The sequence below is a fragment of the Lethenteron reissneri genome, chromosome 34 (assembly GCF_015708825.2).
Source record: "Lethenteron reissneri isolate LAM-NWPU_2019-01 chromosome 34, ASM1570882v1, whole genome shotgun sequence".
Classification (NCBI taxonomy): Eukaryota; Metazoa; Chordata; class Hyperoartia; order Petromyzontiformes; family Petromyzontidae; genus Lethenteron; species Lethenteron reissneri.
In genome coordinates, this window is record NC_083812.1 from 13,261,936 (window position 1) to 13,285,628 (window position 23,693).

The 23,693-nt window shown below is 51.5% G+C and overlaps 1 protein-coding gene across 1 annotated transcript in view; it reads left to right on the top strand.

The window, feature by feature from the left end:
- The window catches only part of LOC133350698 (collagen alpha-1(XIII) chain-like), a 116,152-nt gene that overhangs the window by 60,221 nt on the left and 32,238 nt on the right, over positions 1–23,693 (top strand). Inside the window, exons 19-33 of the mRNA XM_061565341.1 lie at positions 3,272–3,325; positions 4,128–4,160; positions 4,434–4,478; positions 5,252–5,296; positions 7,657–7,719; positions 10,449–10,559; positions 11,193–11,255; positions 12,046–12,117; positions 13,619–13,696; positions 15,516–15,539; positions 16,780–16,815; positions 18,208–18,252; positions 18,902–19,054; positions 19,831–19,893; positions 21,659–21,703. Coding sequence (XP_061421325.1) covers positions 3,272–3,325; positions 4,128–4,160; positions 4,434–4,478; positions 5,252–5,296; positions 7,657–7,719; positions 10,449–10,559; positions 11,193–11,255; positions 12,046–12,117; positions 13,619–13,696; positions 15,516–15,539; positions 16,780–16,815; positions 18,208–18,252; positions 18,902–19,054; positions 19,831–19,893; positions 21,659–21,703 — 930 coding nt within the window. The remainder of the gene's footprint in view (positions 1–3,271; positions 3,326–4,127; positions 4,161–4,433; positions 4,479–5,251; positions 5,297–7,656; positions 7,720–10,448; positions 10,560–11,192; positions 11,256–12,045; positions 12,118–13,618; positions 13,697–15,515; positions 15,540–16,779; positions 16,816–18,207; positions 18,253–18,901; positions 19,055–19,830; positions 19,894–21,658; positions 21,704–23,693) is intronic.

Here is a 23,693-nt window from a genome sequence, read left to right on the forward strand (position 1 = left end):
GCCAAAGATCCCCCGTATAGCCTGAACAGACTGTTGGGGCAAGTGCTGTTAGCGAGCACCTACTGAGACTGGCACGGCCCAGGAGGGGGTGGGTGGCCAACACCACGCCCGGCCGCCTTTGTCTCCTCGCCACACCAGGTAGTCATTTGAGGCTGAGTCGACCTAGGGGCGGAGGCCTAGGACCAGTTCAGATAATCGTCACTGGTGTTGGCCGTAATTGGGAATCAAACTCGAGTCGTGGGGTTCGTAACACGGCGTACTAACCGCTACACTGCTGCTGGTGGTTTTCACCAACCCACTCTGTGACCAGCGTGGCGAAGGCATCGCCGTCATCGGCTTGACAAAGTTTGGTGACGCAATCCCGACGGCCTGCGAGCGCAGTGTACAGGAGCCCTCGTCCAGCCTTGAATTCACAAAGGGGCTGAACATTGCTTCATAACGGGATTTTTTTGGGGTCGCATCGCCTAAGTGTAATGCGTGTCGTGTAACGTTTCTCCACCCGACACAGCCGATTAAGAAAGTTGTCCCGTCAACAAACGTGCCAATAAAAGCCTGCTTCAGCAGCACACCAGTGTGTGTGTGTTGGAGAGCAGTCTCACGACCATTTGAATGTTTGTGAGATTATGAATCGGCTGCATCGGGTGGCGGAGCGTTCACGACACACGGTTGACCCGCGCGAGCCAAACCCAAAAAAAATCCATTAAGAATCGGTGGTCGCGAAAGCTTACGGGCTGAAAATGATAAACGAATGAAGACGAAGTGATTTTAAACGCAGCGCTCAGTGCTCGCGTGGCGCTCACTTGACGTTGTTATTGCAGGGTTAGCCGGAGCCCGCCGCGTCGGGGCGCGTAGGAGGAGGAGGAGGAGCGCCGCCGAGTGAAGTGTTTTTGTTGGAGCTGGGAGAGCGGGTCTCGTCGCGTGTTGGAAAACATCGCCGGGATTAGACGGCGCGCGGCCCCGGTGGGCCTGCCGCTTCTCCTCTCGCCGCTCCTCGCACGACGATTGCGGAACCCGCCAGCCCCCCCCCCCCCCCCCCCCCCCCCGTGCTTGGCCCAGGAGCTACCGCTTTCCGCTGACGATTCGCTCCGACCCAGACCGCGAGCAGTCGCCATGCACAGGGCCCACTTTGCGCTCCGGGATTTTATTCCCCACCCCCTCAACCCCCCCAAACCCCCACTGCTCACTTCCCACCCTAAACAAAACTTTCTGTTTATTGCCCACGTACGGATATTTTTCAGAAGCGATCTGGCCACAAATGATTGCTCGACGAAGTGGTTCATCATCACGTGGAAATTCATAGCGGACAAATACTCTCAGCGCACGTTTCTAAACACCCAGCCCCCCCCCCACCCCGTGCTTGCTCTCTGTCCGTCTCTTCCCATCTCTTGTTTCTAATCTCATCCGCACTCAGTGTCGTCGTCTGTTGCCTGACTCCGTCTCCCGCCTGCATTGTTCACCATTGAATTTGTACAGGGTCCGCGATTTTGGTAAAACACGTTTCAGACACTCTCAAGATGTGGGTGATCATTAGCGATTGTTTTTCTTTACTTGGACATTATGTCAACCGTCCAGGGCTATCTTCAGATTGAAGTCACTTGATCAAACGAACTGACTTCGGCATCCACATGGGGATGGTGATTGTGCATTCAGTTTTGTGTGTTCGTCAAGCAATTGACTTTTTTCTCTAAATAAGCCGTGTTTACTAACACTAAAAGTACACCACCCCATATGTATTATTCAGATGATTTAGAATTGCTGACTGCCTGGTTGTCTAATTCACGGGACCGTCCGTTGGTATCCTCTGCCGTTGCATCTAGACGACACCCCCCTCTGTCGCCTCGTGCCTGCCTTGCCAGTTGCCACCTCCCGCATCCCCCATGCCCCCTGCCTCCTCGTCTTCATAATTGCCCCACTCCCCCTCTCGACGATCACCGCTCTCCTCTCTGCGGCCACCCACCTTCCCCGTCTCTCTTTGCCCAACCACTCTCTGTCAGTGGCGTGGCGTGGCTGGCACGCTGCGCTGGTCCACAGAATACCCTGGCACCTGGGCCCCTCTGGCCTGTAAGGCCCCGCGGTGCAGTCGCACCGCCTGCACACTCAATAACAACCCTTCCCCACTGCGTGCGTTCTATCCCCTCTTCTCAACGACGTTTCGCTCTTTCCTCGACGCTCGCCTACCCCTTGCGAGGCCATTGTCCCTGTGTTACTCTTCTCGTGCCCTGCCTCCTCCTCCTCTACTCCTCCTCTACCCCCCCCCCGCGTCCCCACGTGTTTGTGAAACTCGACGCGGCGCGGTGAGATCCAGCCAGGTGGAGCTCTCCCCCAGTTTCCACAGACGGCGGTGCGGCGGCCCCCGCCAACACAAACAGCGCTCGCCCCCCCCCCCCACCACCACTGCTCTTCTCGGTTGCTTTCCTACTTTGCGCAGTGAGCACATTCGAGCCAACCCAGGTTTTCCCATAACCTAAGATTTGTCTTTCGCGAGGTGCGGTGGTGGGGTGAGGGGTGGGGGGAAGTTGGCAGCGCAGGCAGGCCAAGAAGAGAAGCAGAGATCGTCGGTGTGAAGAGAGAGAGTACAAAAATAACTCAATTATTGCTTGCCTTAATCCAGCTGCGAGTCATTAAACCCTGTGATTGTCCAGTTGTACAAATAAAAGAAGTCCCAAGGTGAGCAGGAAACTGCAGCGGTTCGTGGCAACAGGTTGAGGCTACAAACTCCACCCACGGGTTTTCCGTTCTCGAGTGATGCTAATGCACGCTGGTGGATTCTTTGAGAAACTAGAATGCGCTGGTGTCGGCATCTCACATAGAGACCCATGCACTCGAATATAGATCACCATCAGCTGTGGTCAATTCGCTGCGGGATGAAGGTCTCCACAATTTGCCCGTCCCACTCTCCCTGTCGATCGTCAACCTGATATCACGTGTCTCATTAAATCATCATCATCATCACCACACACTCGTGTTACATTCAGCAATGAATTCACCCGCACACATCACCTGCCACTGGAAAAGCTGGGGTGGGGGGGGGGGTTCGTAAACCCCCTCAACCCGAAAGCGACGAGCAGCAGACACTGCCAGAGAACCACTATCGACAACCGCCACTCCGAGGGGCTCCCCACAATAATCGCACAGGAAGTGCTCCTTGCATCTCCTTTACGTTCTCTCGTCCTCGAGGCCACTGCACAGGGGACGCCTTTGTTTACGCTTTACCTGAATCTACGTTCTCCTCATTTTCCTCCCCCCTTGCATCTCTGTCGTTCCTACTCAGGGTGCCCAAGGTTTCCCAGGGCCCATGGGGCCCACAGGTCCAGCAGGGCCCAAGGTGAGGGGGTGGGGGAGGTGGTGGGTGGGTGGGGGGGCCGTAGCGATCAGTCGCCTGACAGCCAAACAAAATGGTCTAAACGTGTGTCCTCACACCCAAACGAGTGCCCATCTCCATTTCAACACTGGCGGTCCCGAGCCTGCGGTTTAAAAATCCACATTGCTATGCCAAGGACCGCTATATAAATAGGACACCCACCGTCTAAGCGACCGAGTATATATGCACAGGTTAAGGGCTCCAAAATAAAAAAAAGTAGCTCTGATGTTAATCCACTGCTGGTGATGGCCTTCCAATGCTGTGTCGGCCATGGTGGTTGTTTGACCATACTTCACCACGCTGGTCCTGTGCGGGTTGGTGAAGGTGGGCAGCATAGACGTGATAGCTCAACGAAGTGGCTTATCATGTGGCAATGTACAGCAACCAAATTTTCTAAACGCATGTTTCTAAATGTGGAGGGGAAAGCCAGGAGAGAGACACGCAAGCCCCATATATCGAGGCATCAGGGTCGGGATCGAACCCACGCCCTCCTGTATACCAGGCGAGGTAGTTAACGTCTGGCTGCCGTGACGCCTCTGGTTGACTTCAAGGCCCCACCACCCTCTTACCTCTTAGCATGAGGACTCCACAGCTCTAGCCCAGCCTGCTCACGCAGGGTCGCGAGCGTGCAGCCTCAGCCTCACCTTCCCTTCCCCGTGCGGCTCCCGCTCTTGAGCGTCACCTCTGACCCCTGCTGCTGTGCGTCTCTGCGTCTCTGTGCCGACCCCTCCTCGTGCCGGACTCTGCGATCCGGTCCCTGCTCCAGGGGGGGGCGGGATCCGCCGCGGCCGGAATCAAGGTGCCCCCCCCCCCCTACACCCGGTCCGCCGTCCCCTGTGCTGCCTCTTTTCTCAATTTAATACCAACTTTTCTGTCATGCTCTGCCTCCCTCTCTCTCTCTGTCTCCCTGTCTCCCACTCTCCATATCGACATGTTTCTCTTATAACCCATGTCTCCCTCTCTCCCTGTCTCCCTCTCTCCCTGTCTCCCTCTCTCCCTGTCTCCCTCTCTCCCTGTCTCCCTCTCCCCCTAACTGCTGCTCTCTATCCCTCTGTCTCTCTCCATCTCGCAGGGGGATCCTGGTTTTCCCGGTCTCCCTGGGCTCCCGGGAAAGAAGGTGATGCTCCCCCCCCCCCCTCTTCTTTTCTGTGCTATGTCCCCTGTGCTACGTTCATGAGCACCTCCGAATAGCGTGGTCGGCTACGTACGGTGCGTACGAAGTTCAACACACGTACACATATACATCTCTGTGTCGCGTCCCTTTGCTACGTCCCCGCGTCACATACCTGTGCTCCGTTGCTGGGCTTATGGCTTTAACCCCATGCTCAGCACCCCTCGCCTTTTCTCCCTCCCTCAGCTGTTGACTGCCCCCTCGGCTCACGAACGACTTTTACGACAACAAGCGTTGTGTTTGGTGATGGGGGAAGCCCACGCTACTCTCAAATTCAAGCCCTGCTCGGAATCATAAAACTTACTATCGGCTCCGGGGAGCTGTTAAACTCGCATTTAGTGGGGTTTTCAGTTCACGGTGTTCCATAAACAAGTAGTAAAATAAAATAAATATATTTTGTGTGAGGTGTTAGTCAAAGTCGGTGTGTTTGTATGTGTGTGTGTGTTGCCATGTTTGTATGTATCCACTTGTAACCAGCAGCTGCTATTTATCCTATAATATCACACTCCGCGGGAGGCAGATGACTTGGTTCACTGATTATAAGGATTGTGCTGTTAGCACAATACTTACCGCAATGTGCAACTTAAGCCTGACCGTCTTGTGAGTCAAATGCCATCGGTACACACCAGCATGTGGCCTGTGTGTGTCTAGATATAAGCGCATCTCTCATTTTTTCTCTGTTTGCCTCCTTCCTCCGCTTGTGCCTCTCCCGTGGGCAGGGCGAGGCAGGCTTGCTTGGGCCCCCTGGCTTTCCAGGCCTCAAGGTAATGTGCCTCTGCATCGCGAAGCCCAACTCCTCCTGTCACCCGTGCCCTCTCTCTCTCCGCCACGTCACACTTCTTCTCCCGTGTTTTGTCTTTTCTCCTTTTCATTCCAATTGTGGCATTGCCATCCTGTCACGAGACAAAGCACCCATTCAGAACGCGAACAGGCCGGCGCTGCCCCTCGTGTTAGAGAACAGCACGTGACAGCAGATAGCATAAGAGCTGCTTCTGGAAGTCCTTCACATTCGGAGGCGCACTGTTGCACGTGCCCTGCTGCAGAGAAATGTTCATCGCATGGCCGTGAAACCCACATTTTTCATTCTCAGTACCGGACATTTTTTGGTGGAAAATCCCAAATTTTCGCGATGTTTTTTTTTGTGTAACTGTGGTCGGCCAGGCTGAAACCATCGGCTCACTGCACTCGAGAACCCATTTAAATCACGGGCGGCTGAAATCCGGATGCGAAGCCACGATCTCATCACCGCCGTCTCCGAGCTCTCACCCCTGAGCTACCCATTTACCTGTCAAACCTACAATTATGAAGAGCCAGTTGAGGGCTTTTTGTCGCAGCCACATTGGCCTGGGCCTCTGCGTGGCAGGGATGGTCGTGGGCGTGGGGCGGGAGGGGTGCCGAGGGGGGGGGGTATTGAGATTCGGTAGCCAAGCCTATTTTTTTAAGTTCAGGTCGACATAAGGGGAGCATCTGTTGTGTGTTTTGCGAGTAAAGAGTTCTCCAAACCACAGACCCCGGGGTTTACAAGATGAGACGGGACCAGTGGGGGGGGGGGGCAGCACGTGCGACGCGCAGTGCAAACTTAAATGCGGCACCCATTATAAACGCTTACAAACTGTATTAATTTCAGGCGGTGATGTCACTGGCGGGCTCGTGTTGTTGCGTTGTGTTCTGTCGGTAGTGGTTTAGTGCGCGAGTGCTCGGCGCCGTGATGTATGGGGAAGGTGCGCCGCTTGAACTCGTGCCGGTACTGCCAGCATTCTGCTGCAGCCTGACGCTGCCTTGGCGCTCCTCTTGAGAACTATCGCTCTCCGCAGGCCTGCGGTTGTGACTTCCGCCCAAGGGTGGCGCAGTCGCTAATGCTTGTGCGCCTCGCAGCAAGAAGCGTCTGGGTTCCGATTGCCAAGTCGAGCGCCTTTCTGTGCAGAGTTCCAATCTTTTGTCCCTGATCTGCATGGGTTTCCTCCCATAGCAAAAAGATAAGCATACACCATCAACTGGTGTTGGCCAAAACATCCCAATTCTGAAGAAGAAAATAAAGCTACCTGTCAATCACTCACTTGAGAATGCACATTGCAACATCCCCCCTGAGAAAACACTCGGCAGGACCCTCCTGAGAAAGAGCCTTGAGACTCGGCGAGTTTATCCTGCGTTAACAAGTGTGGTGGATGTATTTTTTTCCTGAAGTCCCATTAGAAATTGTGACCATCAAAAACCGTGCCCTTATCTTGACCATCCCATACTTGCCCGAGTGGTGCGCACTCTGTAGGAATGTCAGCTCCACCGTAGGCATCAATCCTGTTATGTTCCAGTCTGGTCTGAACATACATGACGAATGCAAATTCAAGTGCAGTACATTCATACTTGTTCTCCCAGCCAGCGTAAAACCATTCTGGTAGATAACTGCAGAGTCTTAGCTTTGACTTGGCAGTGTCGGTATCTTTCTGTTTTGCTGGCAGGCGGCATATTGGTAAACAACGCAACAGACACGTATACTGCTGTAACCGCTACCACGATTTGATGTATCTCTCCAAACGCCAGCTTACAGCTCCACTACAACATCGGAGGCCCAACACGTGTGTTGTTGTTGGTGGTTATTATTTTTTGTTAGATTATTTTTGCAAGCCCACGTGTAAGTCTCAACACGGGTAGTCACCGAGGTCGAGCGTTTTTAGGCCATTTTATCCAAATACCTTCAGACAAGTGTTTCAAATTGAAACAGATCTTTTTCTGCATTCTCCCATCTACCATATTAAATGGCAAAACAATCGCCATCGTTATGTGATGTATACGTCTTGCATAGCTTTTCGACAGTCGTTTTGTATTACTTAATTAATCCACAGAGTGGCTGTTACAGGTTGCCACCTCTGTGATGGGGAGGTGAAGAAAGTCTTACAATACCGGCAGTGCGGAGAACTCCGCGTGTCGTAGTAGTAGTATTATCATTGTTTCACAACTGACAAAATAAAAACAGGACTGCAATGTCCTGGGACGACCTGCGTATATTCGCAAGGACAGCTATCTCAAAAAAACAGAACGATGGTGGAAAGTCCAGGACAGGTGGCAAGTCCTGCGGTTGCGTGTTTGAGTCGTGTTGCTAATTGCCCCCCTGACTTTGTCCGCAAAGGGGGAAGCCGGTGGCCCAGGCCATCTGGGCCGCCCTGGCATCCCCGGACGCAAAGGAGCCACGGTACGATCCCGCTGAAATGCATGCATCCCGTTTGGTGCCTCGCCGCTAAAGCATGCACCCGATTGGTGCATCTTGAGTGGTGATGTCGTGACGTAAAGCATGGGCCTGATCGGTGCATCTGAATGATGATGTCGTGGAAAAGCATGCCCGGAGTGATATTTGCACAGTAAAATTATTTCTGGTTTCAGTTTTTTAAGTTTTTTTATTGATACATTTAGATGATATTTTGTTATATTTGCTGGTAATTTTGTATATTTAAAATTTGGCCACGAGGCTGACACATGCACGCAATTTCTGACCCTCATGACTCACGTCACATTATTCTACATAACCTCCACTTTTCAGTGGATGGAATACTTCAGTGAGCTGTAGCAGAAATCTAACCGTCAAATCCATTCAAACCAGCTTGGTGGCGAGTATCAATTTACTGATTCGCTGACCTCTCAATTTGATTCGTTGATCGTTATTTTTCAATGAATGTAGCACCTCTATTGGCGTGCAGTGGTCACGTGAACCAATCACCTTCAGTACAGAGAAATCCAGAATAATTAGTACGATGTGGTGCTTGATTGGTGAGTGTAACAGTCAATTAAAAATTTCGCACCTCCGATTAGCGCGGTCGGCTACGCAAGAAGTTCAACATACATCGATGCATCATCTTCTACTACGTGCCAGGCGGTAATGGGTGTTGACAGCTCAGCCACCCAAGAGTTTGCAGGATGTGTCTAGCTGGTAAATATAATGAGGGTAGTTGGCAGTGGTCTTGCAGTGATGTGCATGTGCCCTGTGCGTGAGCACATGCCGTGCTTGTGTTGTGGCACGTGCGTGCAGTATGCTCGCCCTCTTGTGCCCTATACTTTTTGTCCCCTTCCCAATGTGGTCCCAAATTGCGTCGTCGTGTCACGGAGAGGCGAATCCACAGAGCAGCGCATCCGTCTCCGGTCACGAGAATGGCGCGATCGGGCAGATACTGCGTTCTGAGATCCCGTCAAGTTGTTTTTTTTTTTTTCTATCGACAGTCATTCCGGGGACGATGCACCACCCGCTCATCTTGGTCACAGAGAAATATCCGGCCGATGGCAGTCACACCGATTATTTAAAATCTCAGCATTTCAGAATCTTCATCATTATTATAATTTAGGAATTTTGATTTATCCCGGAGGAATCCGACGAGCTTATGAAGCTTTCTTTTCACGGACGTCCAGTAGGGCCGGGTCAGCAAGTTACAACAACAAACCAATGCCAAAACGAAAGGGGTGCAAAGGAGAGAAAATGTACAAATAAATAACAAAAACTACATAAGCAATACATAAACATCAATGACGACTAATTAACATAAAAAAACACGCAGCATAATCGTTTTGTGGTAGATTCACTGGTGATCAGGTTGAGACCGTCATGAACTCGGCTTCACTTGAGAACCCGGTCAAATCACAGTCGGGCGGCCAAACCCCGAATTCAAAACCCAGCGTCTCAGCAGGCGCTGGTGACCAGGTGTCTCGGTGTCTCTAGCTGCCGAGAGCCATCTGGTCACCTCCTGCTCGACCGTTCGTTCCCCAACCCCTCCACCCCCAGGCCGTGGCCGTGCCACGCCCCGCACGCGATGTCGGCCCGGCACGGCTGGCCCCGAGGCACGGGCACGGAGAAGGGGCGATTGTGCCGACAGGGACGGAAATAGAAAGGACTCCAGATTTTTCTCCACGAGGATTGATGTCATTAGGCGGCCGCGGGCAGGCGGTAGATTATTCCGACGAGGGATCACGCAAAGGTTACATTTAATTGGACACAGTAAACCCCACTTTCATGGGAACACGGAGTCATGGAGTGCAAACGAGTGAAGCTCTGTTTTGGAAACGTCCCTGGGGTTGTATAAGCAGCGCCGATGTTGGCCACATTAAGCCGTGTTTGCGAGCGCGTCACTTGATTGTAATTCTTCTAGAGTGTCGCCTTGCTTGAGCACTTTAAGTTTGCCGAGGTCGCGGCGTCAAGGAGACTGATGGGGAGGAGTGCAAATGTAATGCGCTAGAACCCTCCCTTGTCGGATGCTTCAATCACTTGAGTCTACGCCCAACACTGTCTACGTTTCGATACCATTGATGTGCCTTCCGCACGACCACTACTCATTTCAAAGTCTGCCCTGGCTACACACTTACACCACAAGTAGCTCCACTTATTGACCTCGATCATCTGACTTATCTAAATGACGACAGTAATTCACCTAGGCCTCCGACTCTCCCCGAATGGGGAAAAATGGACAGTGATTATTCAGATGTCCCTAAGTTATTCTTCCACCAATCTCTGTGCCCAGGATTAAATGTCTCACTGAATATATTCAGGGTTGCTGAAGTAGCCACACAACCATCGCGAGAGGCATACTGAACGTGATGCGTTGGGTGTGTAAATGTTTTCTGGGCCACGGATCCAGATTGACCCGGTCGAAATAAAGCCCTGCAGGGCCTGTGGGTCAGGCAGTGTGCATCGTCTAAGGAAAGCCAAGTCGGCAGCGCTGTGAATTCCGACTTTGCCTCCTGGCATCGCTCCCATCCGTCAATCTCATTCCATTCCGTCACCGGTCCAGAGCCCCACGTCTTTCGCTTCACTGCCCATTCGCCTCGAGTTGTGTTTGTGGTTGTTGCTGCTCAACTCACGACCTGCACGCACCCCCTTTCGCCCCCCACCCCTCCCACCTACCCTCCCTGGCTGCCCACTTTCCCGTAAAACCTTTGAAGGGTGAGAAGGGAGAAGTGAGCACCGCCTCGGCTTTCGTCGCTGTCAAGGGGGAACCGGGAATGCCCGGACTGCCGGGTATGCCCGGCCTGCAGGGCCTCCCGGGAGTGAAGGTGAGCCATGTGGACTTGGTCCCCCAGTCCCACAAGACCCCGATCCCCTCGCTCTGTGACTCACGAGGCGGCTGTGGAGCACTGCGCATGAAGCCCCGCAGGTGGGGGTAGGGGGGGGGTACAGGTTCATGGAGATATTTGGGAGTCATCTTCTTGGTTCTTTCGGTAAAGTCACATAGAAGGGAAATAATAAAATAATAAAATAATAATAAAATAATTCTCGCGACGTTCGGCCACAACGCAAGCAGCCGTCCTCAGTTGTGACCGAAACGTCGTGATAATTATTTTATCATGTTTTATTTTTATTATTTTATTATTTCCCTTCTACGCGACTTTACCGAAAGAACCAAGAAGATGAATCCCTGCAGTCACGAAAGAAGCTTTAAATCGAAATATTTGGGAGTGTGGCAGAGTGCTGCTGTCCGGTTTAAGTTCCAAGTTGATTTCGCTTCACCAAGGAGCAGCACCCGCAAGGAAACGTCCCGTTCTGTTCATCGACAGTCGCAGGGAACACCAGAGACGTGAAATTGGGGCTGTTGCAGCCAAAGTGACACGGGCAGCAATGTCGCTGTGAATTTAACCGGATAACAACGCCACGGTGCGTGGTGGTTCCACCACTCTTCCGTTTCCCAGGGGGATGCGGGAGACAGCGGCGCATACGGCCTGCCCGGGTTACCTGGCCTCAATGGCAGCAAGGTGAGTGGCAGAGAGAGAGAGGTGTTTGTTCCTCAACATCAACCATCACCACCACCAAATACCCTTCACCATCATCAGTGACCTGAGAGATACTAAGCCAATGCAAATCAGGCAAACGCTGTTCGCCTTTTAGCCTTTTGGTGTTCTCTGGGCTCACAAGAAAGCTGTCTTGGGTGTGGACCAATCAGTCTCAACGACAATGCATCTTATATTATCAGAGCATCTTTTTGTTTGCATGTTCACCACAAGTACGTGTGGTTAATGCGGAAACATTATTCAGTTTGGTGTTTTTAACATCTTAACACCTGTTTTATTTCCAGAAAGGGTAAAACCTATTGTTATAAAGCTTGCTACGAGTTACTCGTCTATGCACATTTGTATAATGATGTACAGGCCACTGTCAATCCACTGCTAGATGAAGGCCTTCCCATGTTTTGTTAGTGATTGGTGTTGTTTGACCATACTTCACCACACTGGTCAGGTGCGGGTTGGTGAATGGTGGTCTCGGACCGGCTGAGATTTCACTTCCCATTGTTGTTAGCCATGGCCAGGAATCTACCTCGGCTCGCTGGGTGTTGTAGCGCAGTGCGCTTTCCACCGCACCATCACTCCAGGACACAATATGGTATATGAATGCGTACGTGTGTTTCTAATACCCTTGCACATGTATGTACAGAGACACACATGAATGACGGTTGTGCCCACAGACCGGTATAGAATCTGGATTGAGCCTGGCTTGTCTCAGCTGTGCCGTAACGCTCCCTGCCCCGTCCGTCTGTGCGGTGCGCAGGGTGAGCGTGGCTTGAAGGGCGACGTGGGAGAACTTGGATCCCCAGGCCCCATAGGCCCCATGGGTCCCAAGGTACGCACGAGCACCCTCGGCCCTGCCGGCCAGTGGCACAGCCAAACGGAACATTAATTTTTGTCTCCACCAAGAGGAAACGGTACCGTCACGCGAACTCCGGTCAACCTCGCAGCGGCTTTTGGCAAGCCCTCGAACAAAGACGGTCACTTCATCGCGCGTGTTCAGACGCGCTTCTGCGGCCGTCTGGATTGCTCTTCCTTCCGATATTAGGAAGCCACTGGAGCTATGGACTTTTAAATCTCGATTGAACACTAATTTATATTTGCAACTGATTTTTGTGTTTAGCTTGTTGTCCTTCCCCCGCACCTCTGAGTAGCACGGTTGACTACGTACGGTCCGAAAGAAGTTCAACACTATTTACATGCGTAGAAGCACAGCCCTGCAATGTCTTGCTCACTTCGCTGCCGGCGGAAGGGACTCCACTAGAGGGTACTTCTGAGAGCCCCTCTGGAAGATATTTGGCCTACTCTTCCATCACACACGACTTGCCAATCAACTAACTGTGATCTATCATGTATACCGCTGAAGTGGGGGGACTTGATAAACGTGCACCGTCGTTTCAACTGTCACGGTGGGAGATCAAATTGACCCGGTGACCTCTAGATTCCAAGTCCATTGTGCTGCCAACCGTTACATCGCAGCAGCGTCCCCCTACCAGGAGTACTAATTGGAAATACGTTTTCCTACCTCTGGCAATCACATGTAACGGATTACTTCAAACTATAGTTTTGGCGCACATACGCGCGCATGTCTTATGGCCATCGGTGATGCGACTGTTGATGTTTCGCTGCATATATGTGTACTGTATGTACCCATAACTATGTATGGGCAGTGGGAGTGTGATGCAATGGTTAGCGGGCTGCACTGTGAGCCTGGCGGCTCGAGTTCGATTCCCACTCACGACCAATAACAATGTCAAATATTTGAACAGGTCCTAGGGCCTCCTGTGGGTCGACTCGTCCTTAAATGTGTGAACATCGGCACGAGGGAGACAAATGTGGATGGGATTGGTATTGGTCACCCGCCCCCTCGTGTGCTGTGCCGGCCTTCATAGGTGCTCGCTAACAGCACTTTCCCCAAAAGTCTGTTAAGGCTACACGGGGGATCTTTGTCGTTACGAGTGCGGTGGCTGTGTTTGTGAGTAGTTGCTGGTAACAGCTGCCATGCTATGGACGGTGATTATCAATAAAAAAAAACATGGAGCTGCCATGATCCTGGAATGTAAAACTCTCTGTTCTACTAGAACAAGGTCTGGGAATGGCTTGAACCACCCTCGCATGTGGCTGGTAACATCAGTGAAATATTGATTGAGCTTCCATTCCAAATTAGAGGTGAGCTCCCATCTTGGACTGTCTCGGACTGTGCCAGGAGGCTGTTTGGAGCTGTGGGAGCTCGTGTCACGTGATCAGCTTCTGCGTGAGGAGCCTGTGGAGGCTATGCAGGGGGGTCGTTACGTGTCGTTGTGGGCTCTGTATGTACATCGCCGTGTCCGTGTCAGGGCGCGGAGGGGCCCAAGGGCGATCGCGGTTCCACCGAGGTCATCGACTACAATGGTGACATCCAGGAGGCGCTTCAGGTACAGGGCGAGGGGAGGGCGGGGGGTGGGGGGGTCGGAACAGCACTTCTCTCGTGTGACCTTGTTTAAAAGTGGGGCATACAGAAACCCATGGTGGGCCGGGGGTGGGGTGGGAGGTGGAACAGCACAGTCAATGTTAAACTAACTTTTCAAATATGAAACCCTCAGCAAAACGAGTCACGGCACGTTCCGCTTCGTGCATTCTGCTCTGGCTCAGAGCCCCTGTGTAGTTGAGCAATGGCTGCGAAGCCCATCGCTTCATTATACTGCAAGGATGTAGAATTGGGCTGAGCCATTAGCAATGGGGGGGGGGGGGCTTAGCCCCCTGTACCTCCCCCGATGCAGCGTGGGCAGGTGTACAGGCAGATGAACGAATAGATGCACGGCCAGGTGTGTCGACAGGCTGTTGGGGCAAGTGGCGTTAGCGAACACCTGTCCGTCTTTGTCTCCCCATTGCTGATGCACACACACATCACCAGTACTCATTAAAGCCTGAGTGTACCTTGGGGAGATCCAAGACCAGTTCAGATTTCTGCCACTGATGTTAGCCACGAATAACGCCCAGGTGTCTGGGTTTATAGCACAGCACGCCAACCACTGCGCCACTACTCTTGCCAGGGTGACACACTGTCCGTGGGTTAGAGGAGAGGTGGACACAGGCAAATATACAGGTGGACAAACGGGTGGACATCAGGTGGGTTCACAGACGGGCAGGTGAACTCTAAATGGGCCAGGGAATTCCTATTGGACAGGAGGGCCAGAGAGAAAAGTATTTGCTCGCGTCGGCAAAGCTTAAAACAGGCTGATAACTTAATTTGTATGAAGAGATTTGCTAATGTTCCGCGTCGGAGATTATTAACGCCACTTTTCCTTCTACATCGATGCACGCAGACTGGAAGGGTCAGGTATGGTTCCCTTTGTCGCTGTGTTCCCTCCTTTCCGTGAAACAGCGGGCGACGTTGACATGTTTTGGCGGCGTCTTTGCAGGGGCCTGAACTTTTGTCCATTTGAAAGCCCCCAGGTTGTCCCGCATGCAGTTAATTCCATTAGAGTCGAATGGAAACGCTTAGGTGAATTAACTCCCCGGTTTGCACAGTGAGGCTGTGTTTTCTGGGAAGGCGACGGAGCATTGTTTCGTGGAGATGATACCGCAAGAAGCTAACCACGTTATTTTGATGATGCCGCTGTGTTGGCAGTGGCGCAGGCACGATTACATTTTAAAACGCCATCACATTCGTCAATAACGCTGTGACCTTAAAAGGAAAATGGAGATGTAAGGCCACTTTTTTTTTCAAATATCCTTGTATTGAGTTTTTCAATACAAGGTTATTTTAAAATACATACATACAGGGGTAATGATCAACGTTTTCCAAGACACTGCCCCTCCAGTACCTGCACCGAATCACCGGGGGAATTGATCGTTTCCTGCCGAGTGTTTGGGTCGTTGAATATCCTGGCAGTCTTTCTTCCTGCGAGCGGCAGAAGCTCCCCAGTTTACAGAGGCTCCGTCGTGTCCCGACCAGAGACTGAGCACCGCGAGTCATAAATCAGCTCGGCCAAGTTCGAGTTGTAAAAAGGAAATATGTCCAGCAGCCTGTAATGAATTATCGTATTGGCCCTGCTAACGATGATAATGATAATGATGATAATTTCTAAGAAGCGTGACGGCGCGTGCGCGCGTGAGTGCGTGAACGAACTGGCTGGCGAGTGTGCGTGCGTGACGGCGTGCACGTGACGCCGCTCTTGAGTGAGTGAGTGTGCCTCGTCCGTGAGCAGACATCGCAGTAATTTCCGTGTCGCCTCACTCTCTCTTCTGCAGGCAGTGAAAACGCTGGCCTTCATGGTAATTGGCGATTTGTGACGATGCTGGCATTTAGCGCGACGGGTGTCCCATGCACACCCGGGTGGGGGGGGGCATCATCAGCTCTCCTACCGAGTTGGGAGAAACTTCCACCCCCAGAAGAGTTTCCTCAAAATGTTCATTTTTCACCTCCCTTAATAACCTGCGCTGGGTCCCAGCGGAGCAGGCTTTGGCTTGCCCCAGGAAAGTACAACCAGGATCGTTGCCGTTGCCGGTACAGATATCGGGGAGGTTTAACCGCTCTGGGGAGAAGAGAATGTACATCGGTGAAAGGTCAACCTGAGTGGTTCTGAGCAACACCACGCCGCCTTCTCACCATGCTTATTCAAGGGTCCCTGGGAACGCGAGCGCAGGGAGTTAAGTGAGATTGGCTCTACTTAACGTATCCATACACATATCTTGTTAAAAGGTCAGCTCCTTGCAGATGGCGCTCGCTGCGCTGCATGTGGCAATGATTTACTAACATTGCTTTCAAAATGCAGTCACCATTTGTCCAATACATGCGTATATACAAGGCTGTGTACGTAACTCGACGCATATGGTATGCTCTATATACACACACGCGCGCGTGCACACGTGCGCCAGTTTTCCCTTTGAGATTATATTTCCCACGGAGTACACTTTGTCCGTCTACCTGTGCCAGGACGGGGAGACCCAAAGCAATCCCGTGTGGGATTCTTAATGTCATTTTTGTTTTTTTACGTTGAGCTGGGACCCGTCGTGAGCGCAGAGGGTCACCCGAAGCACTCGCCCAGCCCCCTAAAAATGCTTCCCGACCACCGATCAACGCTGACCCCTCGTGCGGGCGCCGTAACACAGCATGCGCGTGCATCGTACCCGCGTGTGTCATGTCCCCCAGCCCCCCTGCCCCCCTGCCCCCCCGTGTGAGATGTTGCGTAACAACGCATCACGACAACGCCCGCCGCACTAAAACGATTGCATTGAGCGGGCCGCGGTGGCACGGGCTCCTCCCGCGAGCAACGTGCCCGTGCCACCGCCACCGCTGCTGCCCGCCCCGCCCCCCCCCCCTTACGAGCCATGCTTGCGTGCGGATGCCTGCCTGGCGTTGCGTGCCCGCGCTCCGCTGCTCGTGTTTGCCTGCAGCCTCCCATCCATGCGCCGCTTGCGTGATCGCTGTTCCCCCGACGCGAAGTGTTGCTCGTACAGAATCACGCAATGGAACAGTTTTACACTCGTCATTCTTTTTCCTCCTCTCCCTTAGGGACCTCCGGGCCCACCCGGCCCACCTGGGCAGAAGGTAACGAGACTTAAATTTGTAACCAATAGAATTATTTTTGCATTTAAGGCCCGCTGAGCTACGTAGATTTTTTTTCAGAAGCGACCCGGCCACAAATGTTAGTTCAACGAAGTGGCTTATCATGTGGAAATGTGTAGCAGACAAATGGTTTTAACATATGTTTATAAACGTGGAGGGGAAAACCGGAAGGACCTGGAAAAAAATCCACGTGACCACAGGGAGAAAGAGCACGCAAACTGCAAATATACAGCAGCAGCAGGCGTCGGGGTTGGGATCGAACCCACGACCTCCCGCAGACCAGGCGAGGTGGTCAACATCTCGCCACCGCGGCGCCCCTATACATAACAGTAATAAGTTCATTGGGCTGGCTTGGGCGAAACATATCTCTAGGAGGGACGATGGCCAATGCATGAGGCGTGTGATGATGGAATGGCAGCCGGAAGAGAGAACAACAAAAACAGGACGGAACACCGTGCAGGTGGCACGATGGGATCAGCTCATGTAGGCAGGAGCGAGAGATGGTGACAGTGCATGGAGATCTCCATCCAGCAGTGGATAAACCATGTCTCACGATGATGATGATGATGACAGTGATGATGACAGTGACGATGGTTAATCAGCATCTTTACACCGGTGGCTGTAGCCTGTAGGTTCATGTTAGAGAGTGATATGTGACGACTGCACGTTCTGGCACCACCTTCAATCCGGTGAGACGACAAAACCGTTTGACTCCTTCAGCTCACTGGTCCTGCAGCCTCTGGGCCCTGTGGTTAGCTCGTGAGCTTTTGGTGTGAATGAGACCGGTCCGCATTTTCATCCTGTTCTCGTGAGAATTATCTGGCCACACTTAAACAAGCAACGCACACAGTGCGGAGCGATGCGCAGGACAGAAGTTGTGTGTTGCTATGATAGAGGTTGACATCACCATGGTATGTGCGTGCCAATGGCATGTGTCTGTGGCATATGGGACGCGGTGTTAACTACCTCGCCTGTTGTACAGGAGGTCGTGGGTTCAATCCTGACGCTGACGCCTGCTGTATATTTGGAGTTTTGCATGTTCTTCCCATGGTTGCGTGGATTTTTACTCGGTTACACTGGTTTTTCTCTCGACATTTAGAATTAACATGTGTTTCGAGTATTTGGCTGCTATAAATTTCCACGCGATTATCCACTTTGTTGACCTTTCATTTGGGGCCAGGTTGCTTCTGAAAAAGAGCCGTATAGCTCAGTGAGCTTTACCTGGTAAAATTAAAATAGTTTATACACATATACGTATGATGGACCAATGTGTGTGTGTGCGCATGGCATGCGGCCATTGCTTCTGTGGTGCGTGTGCGACATGTGTGCGTGGTGTGTCCATAACATGTGTTACGTGTGTGCTCCCTTGCTCAGGGTGAAATGGGACTTCCTGGCGCTCCTGGATTGGACGGCGAAAAGGTGAGGTGATGTTTCGGAGGTCTTAATCAATGATTTGCCTTGTTGGGATGGGAGCCAGTATCTGACAATACCCAGTAAACATGGAACGTTGAACCAATGTTGGTCCAACGGTTCGAACCACATTCTAACGTTGGCCCTGCATTGCATGTTTACTAGGCGTATATCCGCTGCACGTGCGAGAGATATGAGAGATATCAGTATAAACATGGCTTAATTTCATCTGGGTGTGTCTGGGACAGTGACCTAGGAAATATTCCCACACCCAGCCACAATTGTCCAGTATATCTCGCACTTTATTATTTCTTCCTGTCGTACGGCTGCTGATGTACATGCAGAGCAACGACCGCACTTTCACATTCAGGTGGTCAAGCCAGACAACCGCGTTAGGAGCAGCGTCGTGTGTGGCTGTGATGTCTCCTTCGTATTTGTGTATCGGATGATGCGTCGTTATATGTTGTATTGGTCTCTTCTGGATGACCACACACTGGACAGTGCCTCTCAACTATGGCTGTAGGCTACTAGTCGCGTGCCACCTACTCCTGTCTGTCCGTAACCCAAATCAAATTTTTTTTTGAGAAATGAGTCTCTGAGTCAATGGATTTTGCTCGAGGTGAGAAGGGCCTCAAAGAGACGCTGTTCTCTTTGCCAGGGCCCACGTGGCAAGACAGGGGACCCAGGAGAATCGGGGCTTCCCGGCAAGGAAGGGCCCATGGGGCTCAAAGGGGACTTTGGTCCCCCTGGCCTCCCGGGGCACACGGGGCCCAGGGGAGACAAGGGGGAGCTGGGACTGCCAGGGCCTTCGGTAAGTCCTTCCTTGGCTGACCTCCTCCGGCCAGCATCGCATGCTCAGCTACATAAATAGATGCATTGTCTCTTTTTAAAACCAGTCAAGAGGCCTTTTACGGGTGGGAGTGTTGGCGTGTGGTTAGCACACTTAGCTACGAATCCAAGCCAGCTGAGTTTGATACCTGGCCACAACTAAAATCAGTGGTCAGCAATGTCTAAACCAGTCCTGGGCACCACCTCCTAACTGCATTTCCACTCTGTCAATGGCCTTTGGGCATCGCTTTTGCAATTTTTAAGCTACAGCCTTGGACCAAGGCAGTTGCTCTTCTGCCATGGTTTGGGACTGGTGACACCAGCCGGAGGTGGCCATGAGCCCTGGTTCACACTCTCGGGGTCCAATTCACATCCCTGGTGAAACGGAGGAAACATATGGCTTCGTCAGTTTGCCCTATGATTAGTTATGGAGGCAACGCTTTCCCCAAAGAAATCGCACCCGATGAAATCATGAATCGGAAAGTACTGTGCACCATGTGAGTCTTTCTGATTGGTAATGGTGCAAAGCCAACATGAGCGGTGAAATTTCAATCCTGGAATTTTGTGTTTCTTTTTTTAAACACCTGTCATGGTTATTCTGCTCGGTGCCTGATGACAGAACAACTCTAGCATGAGCTCATTGTCATCACGTCGTTGCTTTCAAAGGCAGCAGACTTTAATTTGCACATTCCAATTGGCTGCCGGGGCTATTAATGGTACGAGGAGGTAACGAGAGCTGCGTGCGTGCGGTGTGCGCAGGGGCTGGATGGGCTGACGGGCGCCGATGGGATGCCAGGCACTCCGGGCCTACCTGGGCGCCATGTGAGTGTGCGATGACGTCACCCAGCAACCCACGCCACTCAAACACCCCAACAACTCATCACAACGTAACCCCACAACCTCAACAACTTTCCATCCCGACGCCCCTTCTCATAACACAACCCACCTCGATTTAAAGCTTTCGTGACTGCAAGGATTCATCTTCTTGGTTCTTTCGGTAAAGTCACGTAGAAGGGAAATAATAAAATAATAAAAAATAAAACATCAAATAATTCTCACGACGCTGTCTTTCCGACAGACCTGTTCTTCACCTGAGGACGGCTGCTTGCGTTGTGGCCGAAATGTCGTGATAATTATTTTATTATGTTTTATTTTTATTATTTTATTATTTCTCTTCTACGTGACTTTACCGAAAGAACCAAGAAGAACAACCCACCTCCCCTACAACCCACCACCCAAACAACTCGTAGACATCACACCCCAGGACCCCAGCAAGCTGCCACCTCACCATCCCACAATTCTAACGCCTCACAACTTGAACAGGCCACCCACCACCCTAACACTCCTACCACGCGGACAAGCCCGACCGCCACTATTTCTGCTGACACCGATGTTAAAACCAAATAATGCACCACCTTAGTCATTAAAAGGATAGGAAGACTGACTTGCTGAGAAAGACTCGGATTTGTATGTTGCCGTAACAGCGACGCAAACACTTGCCGCAGCCCAGCGCTCGGCTGCCTAAATGGCTCCACCTCTCGAGAGCAACACGAGTCTATTCACCCCGATGTCTGGCCAGAACACAGGCGTCTTTAGTTCAGACGAAGGCCAAAATTAGCTGAATGCTTGAGAAGATGAGAAATAATGGCCTCTGGCCTGGGAGCCCACAATGGGGTCCCCCCCCCCCCCGCGTTCCCGAGAGAGGGGGGGGGGCGGCGGGCCAGGTCACGAGTACCCATTGGGGCTGCCCCTCCATGGGCACCCTGCCGACCTTCGCCGGTGGGCCCTCCATGTCCTGAACACCCCCCCCCCCCCCCCCCCCCCCCCACACACACACAAAGAAACCCGAAAGAGGAGAAGGGCTTTAAAAAAAAAAAGAAAATCATAAAGGAAGCAGGTAAATCACGTTATGGTTATTTTGCTCAAATGTTCCCGCGATATGTTTATCCTTCAAATTGCTGGATTTGAAGAGCCCTTATCAGGGATTCGTTCACCGCCAGGGAGCATCTGGAGACGTTTTACTGTAGAGAGCGGCAGATTACACGCTCAAGAGGGGCAGCCTCGTGAGTAATGGCCGCACGCGGGGCCCGTCTTTTAATCACCGGCAGGGCTCCTTTATAGTTTCATTATTCACTTTATTACGATGTGCCTCACCGATAAGTAGCGAACACACACGCGCACGCGCGCGCACACACGCACGCTGGAAGCCTCGCTCGACGCACGCTGCCAAACGCATAATCAGACGCACATGGCCCCGGCCGCCGCACGCGGCACAGGAGGGGAACCGGCTGAAGTCGTGAGTTTTATTTCGAGCGTGGAAAACCGTGGCTACAATTAGCCGCTGTTACAAGCCGAGTTCAATTTGGTGAGCTTGCGGCTGACCTTATGTTTTTCTGGCCCTGTTGGCAATATATTTTTTTACAGAGTTGTTAATGATAATTTTTGTTTAAATAGTTCATTCATTTTTATTTAAAAAAAACACATTCATGTATATACACACAGTAGCTTTGTTATAGACACATTGGCAGCATTTGCGGCGAGTGTGATGAATAATATTGGATTGTTGTCTGCTGCTGCTGCCTTGCAGGGAGAGAAGGGAGATAGAGGGGAGAAGGGAGACTTGGGCGACGTGGTAAGTTTCACGGGCCTAATTATCCAGCACACCACCCGTTCCCTCGTGAGGGACGCAGGGATAATTGCTTCATGACAAACGAAATGTCATGCGTTGAGTCGGGGGGGGGAGGAGTCGGGCATGGGTTCCGTAGAATTTTGACTTGTAAAGATTTTTAAAATCCCAGACGCTTCAGCCAAAGCATACACACAGCGCCAGGCTGAAGCGCCCCTCAAGCTGACGAGCAAAATCAACAAACACATTAAACAAACAAGCAAACAGAATGGGAGAAACGGTAAACAAATAACTTGGGGGTGCGTGGGGCGTGTTGTCCTGTCCTGTGTTGTCATGGTGTGTCTGTGCGGTGATGAGTGGTTGTGTGTATGTGATTAGTAATGACCGATGTGTGTGTGTGTCTGTATTGATGAGTGGTGGTGTGCTCACGATGAAAAGTAGCGCGTGTTGTGATGAGTGTTGTTTCTGTGTGTGTGTGTAGCAATGAGCGTGTGTGTGTGTATGCGTTTGTTGTAATGGGTGGTGTGTGTTTGAGGTGGCGAGTAGGGAGTGGTGTGTGCTGCCTGCTGCTGTCATGACTGGATATAGGGTGTTTTTAAATTGTGTTGGCTTGTAGGCGTCAGTTGGTAGGTCTTGGTAAGTTACTGCAGAGCTAGAATGTGTACTCTTTGGTTTTTTTGGTAAAGGTAAAAAATTTAAATAAATTAAATCACGACGTTTCGGGCTAAGTTGTCCCCACCTGAAGAAGGATGCTTGTGTTGCGCCCGAAACGTCGTGATTGAATTTATTTTATTTTTTTACCTACATGACTTTACCGAAAATAACAAAGAGTATGAATCCTTGCAGTAACGAAAACTTAAAATCTAGCTAGAATGTGGTAGCAATGGAAAGTGTGTGTGTGTGTTTTTGTGCAGAGTAGGGACTTTGGTGCTTCTGCAGTGCCACGCAGAAAAGCAAAAACACCAATGCGCCTTACAGAATAAAGTTTTCAATCGCTGCACGTCATCTGCTTTGATATTTGGACCAGAAACGTGGACATCGCCAACGAATTTGTAGTGACAGCTAAAGTGCGGTCAGAGTAGCTTAGAGAGAGAGGTGCTCGCTCGAGAGCACACCGAGGGTCAGAAAGAGGAACACGTAGAGTCGAGAACATACGCAAGTTAGAATTGTCATATTGACAGCCGGGAAAAGTATCTGGGCTTGGGCAGGACACATCGCTGGACGGTACGATGGGTGGTGGTCGAGACTTACGATGGAGTGACAGCCAAGATGAGGAAACACGCCCGAGATACGGAGCGATGAAATCAGCGCGTGTGCAGGAGGCTACGTGGATCTCGGTCACAAGTCTGTGGGGGATGGTGATGGCTTGAGGAGCCCTTCATCCAGCAGTAGAAAGATAATGGCTGTTGATGATGATGCCAGCTCTCATGGAGATGGTGGTCTGCATCTACGATTAGCGCGGTTGGCTACGTACGGTGCGAAAGAAGTTCAACGTGCGTGCATTCAAGGCGTGATGTTAATTGTGCCGTCCTAATGCTTGTCACTTATCAACACAGTACACCATCACATATCTGACTTGCTGGGAACTGAGGTATATTTGGATTCGTGAAAAATATTTCAATACCTATGCCAAAATACTTAAACCACCACGCACAAAACTAAAACTATGCTGAAACTATTTTTTATTTTTACCAGGTAAGGCCCAATGAACTCTGTAGCTCTTTTCCATAAGCTACCTGGCCACAAATAACCGCTCAACGAAGTGGCTTATCACGTGGACATTTGTAGCAGCCAAACACTTGATCCTAAATGTGGAGGGAAAACCCGGAGACGGCCACGGCAAGAACATTCAAACTCCAAATACACAGGCATCTACATCGAACCCACGACCTCCTGTATACCAGGCGAGGTAGTTAACATCTCCTAGGCACCGTGGCGACCTGTACAGCGCCGCTGGTGGGCGCCGCAGCTGTGGAACCTCGAGCCCGACCCACGG